The sequence below is a fragment of the Lineus longissimus genome, chromosome 9, assembly GCF_910592395.1.
Source record: "Lineus longissimus chromosome 9, tnLinLong1.2, whole genome shotgun sequence".
Lineage (NCBI taxonomy): Eukaryota > Metazoa > Nemertea > Pilidiophora > Heteronemertea > Lineidae > Lineus > Lineus longissimus.
In genome coordinates this window covers 17,820,141-17,840,385 of record NC_088316.1, presented here as the reverse complement: position 1 = coordinate 17,840,385, position 20,245 = coordinate 17,820,141, and the positions used below count along the sequence as shown (strand labels likewise).

The 20,245-nt window shown below is 39.1% G+C and overlaps 1 protein-coding gene across 3 annotated transcripts in view; it reads left to right on the top strand.

Moving 5' to 3' along the window:
* The window catches only part of LOC135493273 (ETS-related transcription factor Elf-4-like), a 42,848-nt gene extending 22,972 nt beyond the window's left edge, over positions 1 to 19,876 (top strand). For all 3 annotated transcript variants that reach the window (XM_064780427.1, XM_064780426.1, XM_064780428.1), the window contains 7 exons: positions 3,451 to 3,597; positions 6,865 to 6,945; positions 11,479 to 11,586; positions 14,016 to 14,150; positions 15,689 to 15,751; positions 16,573 to 16,765; positions 17,068 to 19,876. In XM_064780427.1, the coding sequence (XP_064636497.1) occupies positions 3,451 to 3,597; positions 6,865 to 6,945; positions 11,479 to 11,586; positions 14,016 to 14,150; positions 15,689 to 15,751; positions 16,573 to 16,765; positions 17,068 to 17,176 (836 nt within the window). In that variant the 3' untranslated portion in view covers positions 17,177 to 19,876. The remainder of the gene's footprint in view (positions 1 to 3,450; positions 3,598 to 6,864; positions 6,946 to 11,478; positions 11,587 to 14,015; positions 14,151 to 15,688; positions 15,752 to 16,572; positions 16,766 to 17,067) is intronic.
* Positions 19,877 to 20,245: the final 369 nt, after the last annotated feature.

Genomic DNA, 20,245 nt, shown 5'->3' with positions numbered 1-20,245 from the left:
TGTCAATTTAAAGAAATGTTATTATTTACCCTTGGTATAATTTATCACCAAAAGTTATAACAGCATTGACCTGATTTGGTCACTCAGCTGCTTCATCAGCAAGGAGGCCTACTTCCTGACAAGTTCCTGTTTGTCTCTAGACACAGGAATTTGTCCTAGATGTGACAATAGGTCTGTCTTCATGTGACTGTTGGACGACTGGTCTGACATGTGTAGGTCTGCATTGTTTCTATAATTGTATCTTTGTCCCTGGATATATTGTATCTTACCCTGAAGACATTATTTCACAAGCCTAAAAAACATTGTTCCTTTTAGCAAACTTTTTCGAAGTTTGCTGTCCAAGTTGTTCTCACTTGATGTTTTCATTTGGTATCATATTTTCAATATGCTCTGCGGCTTACGAGGAAACTTAGATATAAAACCACTCTATGTTTCTTTTTTGTAATTAATCTGTTGTACATGTGGTAACTGGTGTTTGAATTGGGTGATCCGGTGTAGAGGTAACTTCAAATGTGTACACCTTTGTTTTCTTACTGTGGAATGAGCAGATTTTAAATCCGGCAATGATTTTTGGAATGGTTCGAAACTGCATCCTTCCATTACTTAAATTAATAAGTGTACTTTCACTACCACTGGTTGGTAACGATAAAGAGGAATGCAAACTTTAATTTTTAATTGATTGCCGACTAATGTTACTTACTTCTTCCTAGGCCTAACCTAGCACTTTCTGTTAGTTCCTGCACGATGTTTCCTGGTTCCTTATACCTGGCTTCATGTTTCATAAAAAACGCAGGTTTTAAGCATTGTTGAAGAAAGAATTGTTGTTATCTGCTTTGCTGTCTGCAATGTTACATCTTGGTATTCATTTTGACATCATGTGGGCTGGAAGTATATATAACTCTTCTGTAACCCTATATCTTCACTTCAATTTTGTTCTCAGGTGTTAATAACCGCCAAATAGGAATAGGAAACTTTATACTAGGCCTACTGGTAGAGCCGTGGGAGGAGAAAAGCGCTCGGTGTTCTGATTGGTGTTTCTTCATTACAGTATTCTTAGATTGTCTGTGCATTTATAAAAGGAACAGACTATAATATGTTCTCATCAAACTTGAGTTGAACACTGCTTTACTACACCTGGCCCAGCGCCAAGTTGTAGGTGAGTTAGCAGCATTTTTTTCGATGCACTTCAGGAATTATATCTGGGATCTTTGGATGGCGGTCTTAGTTATGTGCTCTGGAATAATTTGAGCCTTGTTTTCGTTTGTGCATCAGGAACCTTCTGTAATTACTCTGCAGTGTTGGATTTGCTGAATTAGTCATTTGACAGTTGTTGCATTGAGAAGAGGTTGCAGGCAATGTGAATTGATGCCAACTGTAAGAACTAACAGTGGATGCTAGCTGCATGTTGTCAGTTAAGAAAAAAAATAGCATGGACTCCCCATGAAATAAAGTTCTTTCTTGTTTCAGTGTCTGTCTGCCTTCAGACTGGCAGATGTCTTACAAAATGATGGTCAGCAGGGGCGGTATTGAGCTTTTTTATCTGGGGGAGGGGGCAGAACACTTTTTGTTCCATAAACATGTTTTTGGGTCATATGAAAAATTATGTAAAGTGCCTCAAACAACCTGGATGCCATTCAGGTTTGGTGAATTTTGCATTATTAGGATATCCTGCCCATTCAAGTCCACTTTCCTCATCCCTGCTGTATGGGAATGGGAAAGGAAGAACTTCAATTCATCAAGTCAGTCTTGAGAACCTCAGCTCAAGTCTCCCTGGAAACGCTACTTGTTCAGAGAAGATAAACATCCTGTCTTGTCTGGGTAACCTTGGATACACCCAAACTGTGCTCATTTCCAGCTTCCTTTCCCACAAGTCCATGCAGAGCCAGTTTCCTTGGTGATCGTTTACAAGTCCATGGCGACACCCAAACATTCCTTTAGAAATGGCTGAAGACAGTACATTTTTCTTCGAGACTGTCTGAAGAAAGGCATCCTCATTCCTGTTCAATGCTCTCTGCTACAGCATTATTGAAAAATTGGGCGCAATTCACCTGTTGCTGGCCCAAACCAGAAACGGTCATTTCCTACAAGTGCATGCGCCGTGAATGGTGACAATTGTCTCGCCTATTGTGCGCAGGTAGGCTCACCTGAATAGCTTTGGAAGCAGGTTCTTAATATCCTCTTTGCCTGGTGGTATTTGGCTTTTGGCAGTTGGTGCACAATACAACTGTCGGTTGTGTTGCTATCCCGTGGCCTAGATTTAATTCCTAGGAAATTTGAAAAGGAACCGGCTGGTTGCCACGAACATGTACCCGCACGTGGCTTTTCATAAGCAAATCTTCCTGAGCCATATCTTGGTGTTTTTGCCTTAGAGGAACTGATGAGATCCCAGCAGGAGGTTATTGTGTGCTCCATCTCGGCACAAGTGTAGCTTTCATTCTTTTATCCGCACGCTCTGTGTGGAATTTGAATAATTACGACCTTGTGCATGAGGGGTGATCAGTCGTGGCAGGTAGTGGCAGTTTCATTCGAATTCATCGGTGCAGCTTCATTTAAAATTCATCTTTGCTGAATGTTGGCTGGCCACTTCTTCATTCCAGTGTGGTTTGACGTCGACATTTAGTATGAATAAAGCTTGTGTCGTCAATAATGGGTCGGTGAAGTACAACTTTTGAGACCAAGACAATTCGAAGTCTGCTTCATGATGAGCCCCTTTCTTGTGTTTCTTTCTCTATCCAACCACATCGAATACTATCGACAGAAACCTCCCTTGCAAATTTCTTGAGCTTCTATGTTGAAGATGAAGGGAATTGTTGGAACGTACGTGTGACAGTCGTGTCTGTTATTGCGAATACAATGGGACCACGTGCTTTGGAGGGGGTTTAGAAACCGCTTCTTGTCTGCGCACAATAGGGAAGATTTGTCGGCACTGGGTACCCAGAGATGGGCGTCCTTGTCAGCATGGTAACAGGTGAATTTGAGAAACAGGTGTCACTGTCTCTTCACGCTTCGGTTGCAGTGAATTGTTTGGTTTTGAAAAAAGTCTGGTTTTTATGAAGCTGCTGGAACCAATGGGGCAGTTATTTCTGGATTCCAACAGATCTGTGGTGAAAGGAAGTTTATGATTATCACTCTGCCCTTGGTTACTATCACTCTTCCTTTCCTGGTGTTTGATTTTAATGTTGAATATAGAAATGAATAAGTGATCTCAATAAGTTATAAAATGAATCGGCATGTTCTTGTTTTCTGTTTCCAGAAGTCTTTTATCTAGAAAATCTGATTCCAATAATGCCTTAGTTTGAATTGAAGTTTTTAGAATTTATTACTGATAATTAGATTTCTTTAGCGTTTAAGTTTCAGTTTTATGATAGTTTAGTTTGTTATCAGTCAATTCTATATTGTGGTTTATTGTTCTTCAATGAATAACGTTTTTCCTCCCCTTTATCTTTCCAGTTGAAACATGTGAAAAACAGAACAAAAATGGCCGTCAAGTGGCAGCAGAAGCATTACTCAGTATGGAGTCGCCCAGCACAAGCAGCGAGTCAAAAACCTTTTTACAGGGTATTCTAGCTCAACATGGCCTGATCCAGCAACAACCAGGTGCGTGCCATCATAAGAATGTTTGACTTTGACCATGGCGGCTGACACGCTTTCTCAAAAACTAAGAATGTGAAGTAGAGTATTTGATGAAAATTCATTATATTGACCGCCGCCTCAAAAATAATGTGTCTTATTTGCAACATGACAGTTGATTTTGGTAAACTGGTTTTGAAAACAGTGTTCAGGTCAATTTTTGGCAGTCTACCATATCCAATTTGTACACATGCACCGACTCACCCTAACTAACATAATTTGGCAACAACTGATCAAACCTGTGATAATTTCATGAACGTACATGTCTTCCTGTTGTGATTTTGGACTGTTATTGTTTTCAAATCATACTTAAACTTTGACCAGTAAACTCTTACAGACTTTTGGAACTGGACTTGGACCCATGCAAGTCCTGTTGGCCTTTTCTCTGTGGGGTCAATGTACTTCCTGGTTTTCAGGTCAAATTTGGCAAATGATCCTGGTATAAAAGATCTCGAGAGACTTTGACAAGTTTAGAAAGAGGAGCTGAACGATATTCACAGGAAATGGGGTGATTCATCCTTCAGATGACATGTCGAAATTTCAGTGCCACAATATGAGTTTTTAATACTGGGTGCCCACTTCCCCTTTCTGCATGCTCTTGTCTTCTTCGACTTGTGACCAGACACTTATTGACATTGTCCTTTATCATTGTTTGAATTTCTTGACCCTGATAAAATCGTGATAATGTTTCAAATTTCTAATCATGTGTGTTTCACATGTCCAATTGTTAGATTTCCGCCTTACGATGAAAATATTTGCCCTCTCAAAAATTTCCAATTCTAGACCAGTTCCTGATTCAACTTGACTTCCACTTTGAAAGCGAGATATTACATTTATCTATGTAATTCAGTCTTAATCAATACTAAACAACCCAATGGATTAAACAGTATTTCCTTGTTACTAGGGGAAGGTTTTCCAAGTCTGGACAGTGTTGTCTAAGGTGCATTTCCTGGGCCACCAAAAATGCCCATTCCTGGAAATTTAAATTTGAATTGAAATCAAATAAATGAAGGGTAAAATTAGCTATTGTGTTTGAAAGAATGTACTTCACTCCCAGTGTAGTAAATAGAGTTGTGAAGAATTCCACCAAGGTTGTAGATTAGTAAACTCTGCATGCATCAACTTGTGCAATAGTTGTGTTGAACCATGCCCACAGGGAAGTTTTTTGATGAGTCATAAACCAGTGGTAAAAAGTTTTATAAAGAATGGTAGATCTGATCTTCACCAGGTTTCCTATATTTCAGATTAATTTTTTTAATGCGGAAAGCTGTTGTTGAAAAAAAACCGGGATCAAATGAGCTTAAATATTTTTGCTTGCTGGGCATTATCAGTATTGTTTTCATGCACATCTGTTTGAGAATGGAACTTGATTCTATATCGTGATTCATATGAGCACCGACAGGTTCTGTTATAGAACATTCATTTGTAAGGGCAAACCATTGGGCTGTTTCTCAGGTGAAATCTGATGAAAACAATTGGATTCTATTTGCTGAAATAATAAAATATCGGGCCATGAAAGTAAAGGGATAGTGGTAGGCCCAGTGTTATGTGGTCTTATAAATTACTGTGAATCACCATTCGAGAGAGTGTTAACCTAACCTACAACAGGCCTATTTCCGGACTGATATCCGATCATCTGACTGGCAGCTCCAAGTCCCAATAGGGACATCTATCACTTTTCAATGGCGTGTTCCTGATATCGAACCAAAGCTATTCAATTTGAAAGCATTTAATATAGTGTCATTGGCCTCTACATCCATCTACTTTTATCCTGGTCTTTGTCTCCAGTTATTATCCATGGGTTCAAATTCATATTTATGTTTAATACAATGTTATAACGACTCCGCCTTGCTGACATTTACAGATGAATGGGTAGGCCTACATGTAGGCCTTTATACCCGTACACCTACATATGAAACGATGTTGTTCTGTGAGAGATTTTACATTGATAGAAGCGTACTGTAGATAAAGTCCGAAGGCTGTATATGAATCTGCAATCATAAAACTTTTGGAACAAGTCTACAGTCGGTCTGAATATGCAGTGCTTTGCATGGCTCTGTGTCAGTGGTCTGTTCTGTATCAAAGTGTGTACTGATGATGTTGACCATAAATCTGAAATCCATATCCATTCGGGACATACAAAATGTCACAAGCTAATCTACAGTGTGCCGTGATGACAGTTATAGTATGACTGTGAAAATTTGAAACTGTTTACTTTATGTAGGACAAGAAAAATATTATTTGCTGATCTACTATCACTGCTTTGCCACCCTAGCCAATATATTCAATACTAGTTGTACTGTGTATCCGCAGACGAGGGATACTGTATTGGGCAATTGTCATTCACTTCCGTGTCTTGACATTTGTGAAGGAAGCTGGCCCTAGTAATTGGGTGGCTACAAGTGGATCTGCCTACGCACAGTAAAGGTCAAGGTGTCAACTAGACATGAGCACATATGTAAATATTAGGTAATATTGGGTGTAGAAATGCTGCATAGATTTGCTGCAAATTAGTAATAGAGATTGCCTTAGAACAGGGGACAGTTAACAAATTGGCCTCAGAATACTTTGGATAAACTGGTCTTTCTGGAAAATATTGTGCAGCAGTTCTCAAAGGAGTATCATCTAAATGTGATTGCAACAGGTTACATTTCTGCAAATTTACACCCGAATGTTTTCAGCAGTTCAAATCATACTATGCCTCGGTTTTTCACCCCAAAAGAATAGGCAAGCCTAAAATGACAAAAACCAGGGAATCTTGTCTCTAATTTGTGTAGACAGGGAGGTAGACAGATGTGAGCAGTTAATGTGGAGGTTGGAGAGCTGAATCAACCATGAGATATTGTCAGTCGTGTCAATTGGGTTCATGATGCTTTGAAGGATTTCTAGTATTGAAAATCTCCACTCAAAACCTCTCAGTCTGTCAGCTGTCAAAACAATCAATTGCTCAAGTCCGTGAAATTTGCACAATTGGCTCCACGTCGGCAGACTAGGGTCTCAAAATTTAAAATATACATGTTATTTTTTTAATTGTATGGTAATTTTAAAAGTGTTTTCCTACTTTGGAAATATTTCATCGAAGTCTGTTATTGTATTATACCCCCTTCTCCCTTCTTGTTCATTCTTCAATCTGATCAAGAGTTACTACCAGATGAAGCACCTAAAAACATCACTTTGAGCCTATGAATTGATATCCGTTTGCAGTGGTATATGATGTCTATTTTATCTTTGCAGCCTCCTTGCCTCCAAGTCCAGCTGACAGTGGTGTGTCAGACTTAGAAAGTAGCAGTGACGAGGCAAGAGTGCGTTTACAAGGTGAGTCCGCTCATGATTAATTGGCATCTTTGAATAGATCTCGCTTTGGAATGATAATTCAGAGGGGTTCCAGGAACTGCTCATATGCACAGCACATCACATGAGATGGGCCTGTGAAGGACAAAGAAGTGGCTGCATGGACTCTGCACCTTGGTTCAGGCCTTGGCCTCTCATCATCACACATGTCACTTATAGTATTGATCGGGGATGTTTGTCTTGAAATGATTTGGTTCAAACAAGTTTACAAGTGTCTTCCCAGCCCAGACAGTGACACCCCATATGTGGGCTTCCCATGTCAATCTTGGGAGAATAACCTGCTGCGGTCAACCAACACTTGAGGACAGTTGACATTGCTTTGAATATTCCGGTTATTCGGAGTAATTGTTTACTTTCAAATTTGTTGTGATATACCAGTTGTCGGTGGTCGTTAGATTTGAATTTAAGGCATTTTGAAAATTTGATTTGAATTCTGTTCAGAAATACGCCTTTAATAACTGTTGGCATCCCTCACCATGGTTTATCATTGATCGCACCTTGTACATATACTTGTACATGTCAGGTGCCATTTCCCCCCAAAATAAGTATCAGCAACGTTGACCTTTATCATGTGGGAATACTATCATGTATTGTTATGAATTGGCTCTATTCAACACCCCTATTTGTATAATGTAACTTGGCCAGTAGGTCTTGATGAGTAGGAAGCCTGCGTGGGCGGAAAGGGCAGGGTGCATGAGAACCACTGATTCAGAGAAATGTTTCCAATGTTATTCTGATACTTGTATGCATTCTTGTGTGCATACATTGCACAGGTGGCCTGTTGAGGACATGATGTGACCAGGGCGTCACCAGGAATTGATAAAGACCATTATCGCCAAGTTTCAGCAAAATCGTAAGGTCTAGATGATTTGTTCTTCTTTCATATAGAGCAGAACTTCTTTCTGAAGAACTGTCCTCTAAAGTGAGGTGTCCTGGTTAGAGAGGTCAAATTAAAATGGTAACAACCAATATAGGGATCAAACCAAATGTCCTTTATAAAGAAGGTGTTCTCATTAGAGAGGTGTCTGCTTAGGGATGTTCCACAGTATTTTCCAGGCAAAGCTGAACCACTAGAATTCCCAAGATGGCCGTGATGAAAAATAATGCAGTCTGATTGAACTGGCTTTACATTGTGTTATTTAAGTGTATTATGTGGATGTCCATACGTGGGTTGGTAATTGTCATGTCCATCAGCATGATCAGCTTTAAAACGCCTACATGTACTCGGAAGTTATTCTGTGTGCCATATCTGTTGAAACATCATTTGTAAAATTTGATTCTATTTATAAACCTAATGAGTGTTGGCAGCTACAACAGATTTTTCCATCTTGACTAATAAAATAAATGATTTCAAATAAATCTGTTTCATCTAGTTATCTAAAAATGCTGACTAATTCATGTGTTCAAACATCAGGAATCAGTCGGCGATGTGACAAAGTTCTCGACAATATAGGTCAGTCATCACAAAAACCACCTTGAATGTTTTGTTTAAATTGGAACAATGTTAGTTCCTGGTATGATAACTCGGTGATAGGGACACCCACTTCTTGTCTGTTAACTCCCGGATCTAACCTCACACATTGAACAATCGATTTCCACAACCGTACAAGACTACTACGGTATCGTGAAATGATAAAGAATGCACTGGATGGAAAATAATGTTCTCCTTCCTTGATTGGATTTCACTTGTCCTTAGCTGACATGAATTCGCATGAAGTGACTTGCAATTATGTCCAACATTTTCAAGTCGACCCCAACCCCACTCGTGGTTGGTGGGAAATATCATGGATTTGAAATGATTATTGGGCCCTTCCTGTGCTCTTTCGTAGCCTTGCCTTCCATCGACAGCAAGAAATAACCCAGCATTTCCCCAACACTGATGCTTGTGGTTACCATTGGAACGTTACAGCAGGAGTTGAACAAAGCAAAGGGCGTAAAGTGTTAATTGATTAATGAAGTAAAAGCGATCAGATTTTGATAGATAATTATGAGCTCATCATCGGCTGTTAGCGTGATTCATCCCGATGACTGAAAGCAGCTACTGATGATGTGAATTCATGTGCTACGTGTCAAGGTTTTGATTAAAATCGAAGTTTGAGATCAAAATCTTCGAGATACACTGCTGGTTTCTATTTGGCCAGAAATCAAACTGCGAGTGCCTTGTCCGAGGGTCGATCTTGCAGACAAATATAGCTACTCCCTTGGCTGGGGACAAAAAGAGTTTGTGTGACCCGCAAAAGGATCAAAATAAGGGTGCACTAATAATAGGCGGAGTCCCTGATACTTTACGTCATTTGCTTAGAAATGAAGTCTGTGTTCGAGACGGTGATGAGAGTTCAGACTCCGAGGTTGACTTTTTGTGAGAGTTGTCAAAACCTTTGACCAAAGTGGTTTGAACTCCTGATCACTTAGCCAATTTTAGTGCTATTGATGACTGTCAGTTTGAATATGGGAACATGACAAAAGGAGTGACATTTTTCACTTAACTTGACACAGATAGTATCTGTTCCAGCAATGAACTTTTTGGATAAATAGCTGAAGAAGATGCGCATTTCAAATGGGGTTATATACTTCTTGAAATAAATTAGGATTTTGTGTTGGTTTGAGTTCCTGCCTTTTGGACCAGTTCTTTCAAAAAGCAAACCCTCTATGGTTACACTTTCATCTGGTTGGCTGTTGGCTGTTATTGTCTGCATTTTCTGTTGCATTAACGGTGATGAATGCTTAGAAATAGCGGTAGCGACTCTGGTGACAGAAAAAAACGATACCTCAGAAGTGGCTTTGAATTTGACCCTTTGATATCTGATAACGATCGATTCTATCGCTGAATATTAACAAAACCTATTAATTAGTCACTGCAGCTCGTTGACGAAACTGTATAATGAGGGCACATGTGATGTGCAGTTCTGACACTCAGGCAGGTCTGATGACCAAATCACGATGTTGAACTTCTGTCGTTATTGTGGACGATTCGATGCAGCGATGTGATGGAAGTTTGGATGAGTATGAATCGCTCCCGCTCTGTTGATCGCGATGATCACGACTTATGACTCATTGCCCTGATGCATTAAAATATTGATGGGGTTAACACTTTGATTTCTGCGCCATTCGTCTCATGGCACATATAGGGTCGGTTGCCTTGTTCGAGTTCTCTAGTAAGAGAGGAAGACTGAGGTGCATGTTCATCGGATCCAGTATCATGACTGTGAAAGTCATATTTCTTCTTTGTAGTATGTATATGCACACTGGTCATTGACAGAAATTGAGCCTCTGTAGTGTAGTTTCAATGCCCTGACTTCTTTTGACATTGTTGAAACAGTTTTCAAAATACCCTTTCAGCATTTCAAAAGCCAACATGCATTTACAACTTGTTGGTAGCTAATGAGCTGATGAATAGTCTGAGCATCTCTGCACGTTCATGTTCAACAAACTCTTGTAGTCTGATTGACTGTTCACCTTCCTGGTTGACCCTTGCCCCTCACTGATCAATCGAGCAAAGATCAAATGAACCTATCTATAAATTCTATTTAACTCGAATTGATTTTGACGTAGAAGTGTGTCGATAAATACAAGATAATTTGAAAACTAAATGAAGAAACAAGCGCAAATTTCCACAAATTTGAAAAATATGCAAAAAACATGGTAATATTTACCTGGCGGTTGTGGATAAGTTTACTAGGACAGGCGAGTGATTCTTACAGGCGGTATTGACAGGAAAGTGTATGTTGATGGAAGGCGGCAGGTTTACCTTACAAAACTTATGTAGCAAATTGCAGAAAAAGTTTTCTCGTGTGAGGTTTTTTGATGATTTATATGGCTCTTTGTTTAGTGAACTCCACTTGTTTCGAGCATTTACTCCAGTATCCGATGTCTATTATAGTTTTTTCCCGACTGTTTCAGGAAAACCTGATCGCTTTGCTAGCCGTGTGAGGTGATCAATTTCCGTAAAACTTGGTATTCGATCACTGTTAACCTTCCTTGTTTCTTACGCTTACTCAGGTTGTTACACTTAGTTCCTTTGTTTTCGAGAAGAAAAAAAATCGGGTGGAAAATATGATTTGTAAAATGTCTTTTTACCTTTGTTAAAATGTTGAAGAAATTGATGATCCTGGTCTATTCTCTTAGTTTGTAATTGAGAAGTTGATGCAAAAAAATGTGTTTTTAAACAAGAAAAACTTGTACTGAGTGTTTCTAAAAATGGATTATGGTTGCAGGTATTTCTGGGTACTTTTCATTTGTCTGCCCATCTGTGTGGCTTTTTTGCAATGTTTTCCTCGGGAGGTAAACTTGGCAATATATATTTTACCCTTGTGCTTTTGAAATCTTACCAAAGTTTGAATTTTTTCCAGAGACAGACCCAGAAACCATCTTGACACCAGTACACATAGTTCATAACAATTTCAGTGAGAGCAAATTGGCTTGGTCGAATCTATGGCTGAGTTGATAAATTCAAGTATATGCAAATTGATTAATGTTTATTTTGGTTGTATTTTTCAGCCCTGGCTAATGGAGGTCTACCCTATTTAATTCCGTCTTACTGCCAACCCCTACCCCACCACTTATTCAAGCAGCTTCCTTCACCAACGCATATAGCGATGAGACCAGGTGAGTCAAGTTTGCAACTGCAGCAGTGCTCAACAGTTTTTTCACCTGAAAAAATACGATCTTGAAACATTCTGTCTGTCAGTGAAATTAATGACTTAAGTAGTGTAGCGTTTGAGCGTAATTTTTCATGTGCGGTGCAAATGGGAGAAAAAGAAGCTTGTCTATGGTCGCCCACAGCTGAAGAAACCAGAATCTACCTTAGAAAGGTGCATAATTTTACTTGAATGACAATTGAGTGTTTTTGAAGTTGAGGTATACCACAACAGGGTGGCCCTTGCGTTTAATGAGTTCGTTAGTTGGTGTTCATTAATTTTAATGGATCTTGGTTACATCGTGGCTCTGTTTAAGCCACGCTTGTCTAACAAGACAACATTTTTTAGGGTGGCAATCTCAGCAGGAAAAAACAGTTGCGCAGGATGCAAATTTTGTCGCACATAAAGCCTATCGCAGGCCCCCATGCTTTGCACACAATATGAAGAAATCGAATAAATATTGGATCAATAAAAAAAAGTTTCACAAACGTTTCATGTTCAGATGTGTATCGATCCATTGGTAGCAAAAGTTCATTGTTTTACATCAATATGAGTGTCTGCAACCCTTTGTGTCAAAATGGATTAAATTTGCTGGTTCATTTTCATTACCTGTACTACTGTAAGAAAATTACTTTTGTAATAAAATGGCAATGAATGCAGAATTGATTATCAGCTTGGTAGTACTAGTAACCAACCACAGAACCTTTCTCTTTTCATCTAAAGTTTTAAAAGTGTAACCATTTCCTGTGATGACTTGTTTGGAAACATTTTTTATCGAAAATGGAAAAGGCCTGGTTGCCAAACTGCAAGTCATCGCAACATGCTTTAGTTTCCTATTTGTACACATCGATCAAAAATATTTTTCACTTGAAATTTGATATTGTAGTTACACTGACACGCAGGCAGTTTTGGAATAAGTCGTGGAGAAACCTTCAATGATTATTTGTACTTTTATAGTCATATTTACTTTTGACTTCTTTATGGGTCACAAGACATCTGAGCTTCTCAAAATCGTGGAATAAACACATACAAATATTAAGATAATATACTTTCAATGAAAAACACTCATATTGAAATATGTTTAGTTCATCAAACTTGGCAATAATCAATGGCTTTCAAAAGAACCCAGGCAGAAACCTTAGTCCCCCTAGATACAAAATATTTAGTTTCATGTGAGCGATTGTATAAAGATCTCATGCTCTGGCCGCCTCAATATTTTCACTAAAAGCAAGTTAGGCAGGTAGGCCTATTGTCCGCTTCTGATATTCATTATTTCTGGGTAAGAAAAGTATTCAGTGGCATGCATTGTGAGATGATATAGCTCCCGTTAACAGAGGACAAAAAATCATGATATGGAGGTGAACAGGAACTGACAAGGAAGGATTTTTGAAAAGACACGTCTTTGAACATTCAGGAAACAGAAATTGGCAATTTGCCCAAAGAGCTTTGCGTGTCATATGCGATTATATATGTATACAAGTCTCAACCCATTGCTTACAATTTACAAACATAATGTAGGCCTATACGCTATTCATTGGAATCAGGTCACATTTAACAAGGTGTCTTCATGGTCTGATAGGGACAGGGTTTAGAAGAATTGGTGTTTGCGTCATTGGAACGAATCCGGCATGCCTATGCCGAGATTTTGAGAAAAAGCATGTTTTGTTCCGTGATCTTCAGTAAGTTTCCTCTGAATGCCGTGATCGAGCATTGTTTGGATTTCATACCAAATAAGTATTTTCCAGATCTCGTTTTCAAAATAATTTGTTGGTAAGAAATTGTTGATGTTTGTATATTTGCAACTAAGCGTGATGTCATTCATACAATTTAAGAAATATAAAATAAAGGTACAGGAAGTAACTTTATCTGTAAACCAGGGACATAGGTTTCCTGCTACATTTGTGTGCAACTACACATATAACATGAATATGAAGACCAGAAACTCCGATGTATAGCCTGAAGACCAATAATCTGAAACAACCATAAAACATCGGTACATCAACATCCAGATGATTGTGATCATTCAGCAAACTGTTTGTCTGATGACCAATGTCTTCACAGTTGGCATTTTCAAAACAGTCATTGACATATCAATCAAAAAAAGGTTATTATGTTAACAATGACCATTATCAACAATTAAAGAAGGTCAAGTTTTGCCGGATGTTGCGATAATGGAGGATGAATTGGCACTAATTGCTTCCTCTTCATTAATGTCATCGCACTTCCCTTAAGGTTACTAGGACATAGAGACATGGTGACTAGGAAATCATGTCACTTTATTTCCTATCACAAGTTGACTTGACCATCTGCTGCATTGCCTCTGTCATGTGGCAAAAGAACAGTTTCAGGTCCTGTACAAAGCATTACTTATGTTGTGCGCTATTTTGTGTGTTTCAGATCACTCACTCTACCAGAATCCTTACACGATACCTACGACTGTCAACCATCATTTAGAACCCCTAGAATATGAAAAATACGAAACAAGCCACCTGGCGTCGCCATCATCGCCAACCAGAAATAAATGTAAAAAAGGTAAGAATAAGATGAATCAATACTGAGATAACAAAATACACTTCTAGTAGTTCCTTTCTCTATGTGATTTTTCTTTCCCTATCCCTGAATATAGAAAAATATGGGATTAAAATGTGCCCCTGGGGAACTCCCATCCTGACTTTTTACCACCCTGCTGTACTTTGTTTTGGAGCGTACTGTGGGTGGTGTCTGAGTCTTGGGCCTCAAGATGGGAACTCCTTGAACATGTTTAAATGAGGGCCACATTATTTGCCCAGCTTTTTATGCCCATGACCCTTCTGTGTATCGAAGGGATATATAATTACACGTAGACACAGATATTTACTAACTGAGAACATCCTGCTTCCTCCATCTTCTAACCCATCTTCTTCTATTTCTTACAACAAAAATACCAGTCATTCTCTCCACACTGATTGACAGTTATCATGGTATTGTTTCCAACGTGAAACAAATGTTCATTATCTTCTTCCCAATGCTCGGTGTCCGATTGCAAAACTTGTCTTCTCAACTCACCGCTTCCCCGAGGATAAGTTTCTCAACCCAGCAGCATTGTTTTAACAAAAAGTATCGATACTCTGGACTTTGTTTGGTTTCATATGTGAAAAAATACGTGTTCGCCAGGGACAGGAAATGGTCTTTTTGCAAGTCTGAATACAGGAAGATATCAAAGCTGATGTTTATAACATCGCTGCCAGGTGTTTGAAGTATCATCCCTACATTGTCGCTATCTGAGAAACGCTGCCTTACGATTGTTTAAAACTTGCTTTAAAAAGTTTCACAACCTTCAGCCAATAGTAACATCTCCTTTTGAATTGCACTTCTTGAGTTGGATAATGATGTATCTGCAGGGATGATTGTCATTTTAAGGATCATATTCTGAGAACTTTTATAAAAAAACCGCGTAAAAAAAATGCCAGATGATTATGAACTGGCCACTTCAGTCTCTCATCCAAAAGTAATTTTTGAAAATATCTGGGGAACCCTTGCTCCTGACCTTTTAATCCTGGGTATTTTTTATCCCACTGGGGTGCTATCTCAACTTCCACACTTCAGAAAAATTCGCCAAAGGATTGGAACTCCCAGTAACTGGTACTTTATTAGTACAAAAGACAACCTTTAAGCATGAAGTGTCTTCAATAAGAACTTTATTCTAAACTACTGTTTTTTTTCCAAAAATTTAAAATTTAATTTCCTGGAGGTCTAAGGTTCTACATACTTGGCCTCCTCAAGTTTTAATGAGGATATCTAATCGTTTTGAAAACATCCATCTGCTCCTGGGGTCACTTACCTGCAACAATTAATATTTATAGATCTTTTGAGAAAAAAACTGGTGTCCTGTCATTGAGCTCTTGGATTAGAGGAGAATCCGTAAGGTAGTGAAATGATATGGAAATTACCAGTCGAATCAAGTTTTGTCATGTTCATTGTGTTCTCGACTTGTGGGTACTAACTGATGTTGCAGGAATATCTCATTGTATTTGTTCTGTCACACTCCAACTCACGCCTTACCTATATTCCTTATTCTTTTATCGTTTCAGCTCGCAAAATGAAACATTGTACAGAGGAGGTGTCGCCTATTCCGTCAAAGAGAAAGAGGGAAAGTAAGTATTGTGTTCTGGCTTATCTTATCATTCACCTGGGAAGTGGTTTTGGGATGAAAAGATACAAGTCGTACTTCCACCTATCAAATCCCCGTGTCTTTTGCGCTTACACCTATGAATTGCCGTGTCTAAATAGACCCGTGTGTCAAATCCCCGTGTCTATTACCCCATCGAGCTCGATGGGGCTAATCGGGGGCTAATTTAGACCCGTGTTCAACACGGGTTTTTTGATAGGTGGAATCTGAATAGCCCCGGCAATTGTAAGTTCCAAGACCCGGCGACAGATGGCGCGGTGTAGTTGCCTCGGTATTGCGCATGCGAAATTCCCCTCCAACGGGAAAGAAACACAGGAGATCTCCTCACCTACAGCGCACCTGTCGCCGAGGCTATTATCCATTATCTAACACCACTGATAGGTGTAAGTGCGCCCCGGGTTTTTTGACACACGGCGAAGACACAGGTCTTGAAAAAACATGGGGTTTTATGATAGGTGGAACTACGACTATAGAATTGAGGCATAATACACAGTGTACCAGCCATTGAGGCCATTTGATAGCAATGCAAGCAATGTCTTGGTATCTGCTGTGTTTTACCATTCCAACTGTTGCCCATCACCCATAGGGACATGGAGATGTGATAGGTGGAGGTTTCTTGTGTAGGGTCAGTTGTATCAAAAACACCAGTGGGTGTGGTGAAAATCAAACCCATGACATCCCAAGTGTGAGCCCGGCAAAATAACCATAAATCTACTTGTTGCCTTTATTCTGGAAAATGTATTATCAGAATTCCTCAATTTCATTCTTGTTCTTTTCACATTACAGGTAGCACCACCTATCTCTGGGAATTCCTTCTACAACTTCTCCAGAACAGAGACTACTGTCCGCGATTTATCAAATGGTTGAATCGGGAGCGTGGTGTGTTCAAATTAGTTGACTCAAAGGCGGTATCGCGACTCTGGGGTATCCACAAGAACAAACCAGAAATGAACTATGAGACCATGGGCAGGGCACTAAGGTACGTCAAAATGATAGTCTCATCAGGTGTAATCAAAGACGAACCATTGCACATTCTCAAGTGGTTGCAATATTACATCATCATTAACTTGCGTGAAAAGTGAAGTTTTGAGCATTCTCTTGGACATGCTAATGAAAGGAACATGTATAATGATGAAGGAAATATGTGGGTGTTTCTTGCAAGACATGTTAAAAGATTTGGCAATACAGTACATATTCATGTTTGATTAATATTACCACTATCATCATGCGTGTGTTGTGTCTGTGCGATACCAAATATAACATATTTCTTTATTTCTCTAGGTACTACTATGCACGCGGGATCCTCAACAAAGTTGACGGTCAGAGACTTGTATATCAGTTTGCTCAAGTACCAAAGAATATCGTGGAAATTGACTGCGGAACAAGCTAACCAGAAACTGACATATAATGTTGGTATAATCCGTGCCATATCTGGGAGGAGTGATGAGACGTTGTCGCCTTGGTTCAAGAGATGGTGTATATTAACACCTGCTCTGCGCCGTGTGAACTTCTGACTCTGTTTTGAGAGGGGTGATTGTGTGCTGAATTCGAGGCTCCAGAAAGGAGCATATGGACACAGTGATGACTTGGTTTGAAGCCAAAATTGATAGATTGAATGTATTGAATTCTGATAAATGCAAAGACGTGTGTGATTGACTTAATAGCAGGGAGATTGGGCATCCTTGGATGGCGTTTCTGGGATAGGACAATGAAAATTAGTTAGTGTGAGATCGCCGAAGACACAATGAGATACGTTTTGAAGGACATCTGTTTTACATAATGTATATTCCCAGGACATTAAAGGGTCTTGGCCAAGTACAGATCTTTTCTCTCAAGGCAGCAGTGCCAGCTGATATAAAGTCAGTTAAAAACTATTCACAGCTTTATTTTTGAACAATCGAACTTTCAATGGGCATATATAAGTGGATGGTGCTCGTGTTCAGTAAAAAATGTACACAAACATTCTACTAACTGTTAGTGTACACTTTTTGGCGTAATTAATACAACTCTTCTAAAATCTTCAGTAGGGCTGACTCGGCAAATTCTATGTTTGCTTTTATGCCTAATTTATCATGTTGAAAGTATGGCTTCCTAACCTTCAAAGCACCAGTATTGATAGACATAATTCACATGAACATATTTTGTAGTGCACAAAATCAAAATTGACTTCCTTGGTATAGTTTGAGACGATGGACTAGCCATGATGTAGAGCTGTAGATCACTTTCACTGTTTTTGTAGTGGGCAGCATTGAACTTCAGCTTTACAACTACAAATACTGTTGCAAAAGCTCAAACTAGCTTTATGACTTCGGATACTGTTGTGTACGTCAACCTAAAAAACACAGATCTCCAAGTACAGGAAAACCTGTGTTGAGTGCGAACAATTAAGTCGGTTTCAATTGGCTTTAAACTGGTAAAAATTGGGATTCGTGGAGTCTTTGGGGGATAGTCACGACTGCAGTTAAGAAATCAGGCGATTTCAAAGTTCGCCTTTCTGGCAACAGACTGCGTTGAAAACTTAAAAACACTCGCTGGGTGGACGTTCCTGATCTTGATTATTTGTGATGGTATTTAGTGTTTTTGTTCTTGTGAAGTACCATGTGGTCTTGTGGTCAGCTGTTCTGTTGTTTATATTCTAGATATTTGTAGAAGGGCAACGACAGAGGTATTCATTGACTTTTACCTTATGATTCTTGAATATTTTGAGTGTAAAAAATGGCGAAATTTGGGTTTAAATTGGAAGAAATAGCCAAGAATGACCAATCAGAACTTCAAAAAGACACACTGACCAACCTGAAATCGACATGGGTTACAGCGATGGGGGTGGTCGTGATAATTTGTCTTTAAAGGATTGCATCATTAAAAAATGCTTGGTCAACAAGCAGAATTTGGTCAATTCAGTTGATTCAGCCAATGGAATGAAAATGTCTTTTTTGCATTAGGTCAAAAGTGCAGTTGTATCCCTGTGCTATGGTTGTAGACTACTTATGATTTGTAAATTGTATATACGATATATTGGGCACTCTCTGAAAATTCTAAGATGGTGTTCTGTTATGATGTTATTTTATAGTTTACCGATGGCCAATGGGTGTTCAGGCTTTACCATTATTGTGCGGGGCCTTCAAACTGGATATGGCTATTCTGGTATTTTATAACTTTTGGCACATTTTAGTGTTATTTGAATGTACATTAAACAAAGTTACATTGCTAGATATTTTATTGGTATATTTGAGTTGCTGTGAAGAGGTGTCATGGTAGTCCTTGGACTGGGTAACATTTTGCCTTTTTGTTCTGGTGACCTTAGTTCTATTGCATGCATCTGACGGAAAAATTCTGTTATTCAAGAAACAAAATTTGTAAAAAGCTATTGGATCATTTACATTGTAAAACACTCTATTGGCTTTGATATAAAGCACATACCGGGTACCATACTGTATTTCCTATGCTACATTAGTATTTGATATACAAGTTTGAAAGCCTGTTCTACTCTTGCTGTAGCGCCTAGCTGGACATAGTAAGGTTCGGTGAATGATCTTGATGTTCTTTTGAAGAGGCTAGATCTGGCGTGTTCTGAGGATATGGGCCTGGCATAACTCGATGTACTTAGCGCTTTTTCTTCCTTTTCGAAAAGAAGTGTATGCACGTGTCTGTAGTCCATTAAACATAGTATTGGAAGATACTAGATTGTCCTTGTAATCCAAACCCCATACTGTGAACCAGGAAAGGCTTGCTTGCCTTTGGTGTGTTTTTGGCATGTACAGATAAAATGTATTGCTGTGAAAAAGAATATCGGATGGAAACTACTGTTTATACAGGGTTGTCAAAATGCTGAATTAAATCTCAAAGTATTTCCGGGTTAACACAGTGAATCTAGCCTCTACTTGTTGTCATCCTTATTGGAATTGTCAAATAGTTTATAAAGCAATAAATTCAGAACCAATGATGTATAAAGTGTACATAAGATTTTAGACAACTACCCAGACAACTGAGATCGGATCATATTTATTCTGTAAATATGAGTATGTTAGGATGATGGTCAAATGAACTACCAGAAGTTGTTAATAAATGACTAGTTTTGGAAATTTGAGTATTTATTCTTGCGATTCAGTGTCGTGTTGGAGTGCATTGTAAGGAAATGCAATGGCCAGGTTCATGGAAGACATGGCTTGGCTGGGATGACAGTGCACCGAATTGGGCCACGTCACGCAGTGGAAACACAAGCATCTGTCGATATCTTACTTCCACTTCCCCAAAACTATTAAACAACTCCCCCATTGGAAATCATTTTATGTCGGTTCCCAAACTTGGCTCTGCTCTTGACATGTAGTCCAGTGGCATGGAAGAGCTTTCTGTCTCCTTAGTCATGATCTTGCCCCAGGACTAAATCACTTTTCACACCTCGCTGGACATCAGTGGAATTGTCTGCAGTAATAGTCATTGGAAGAGGATCTTGTGAAAA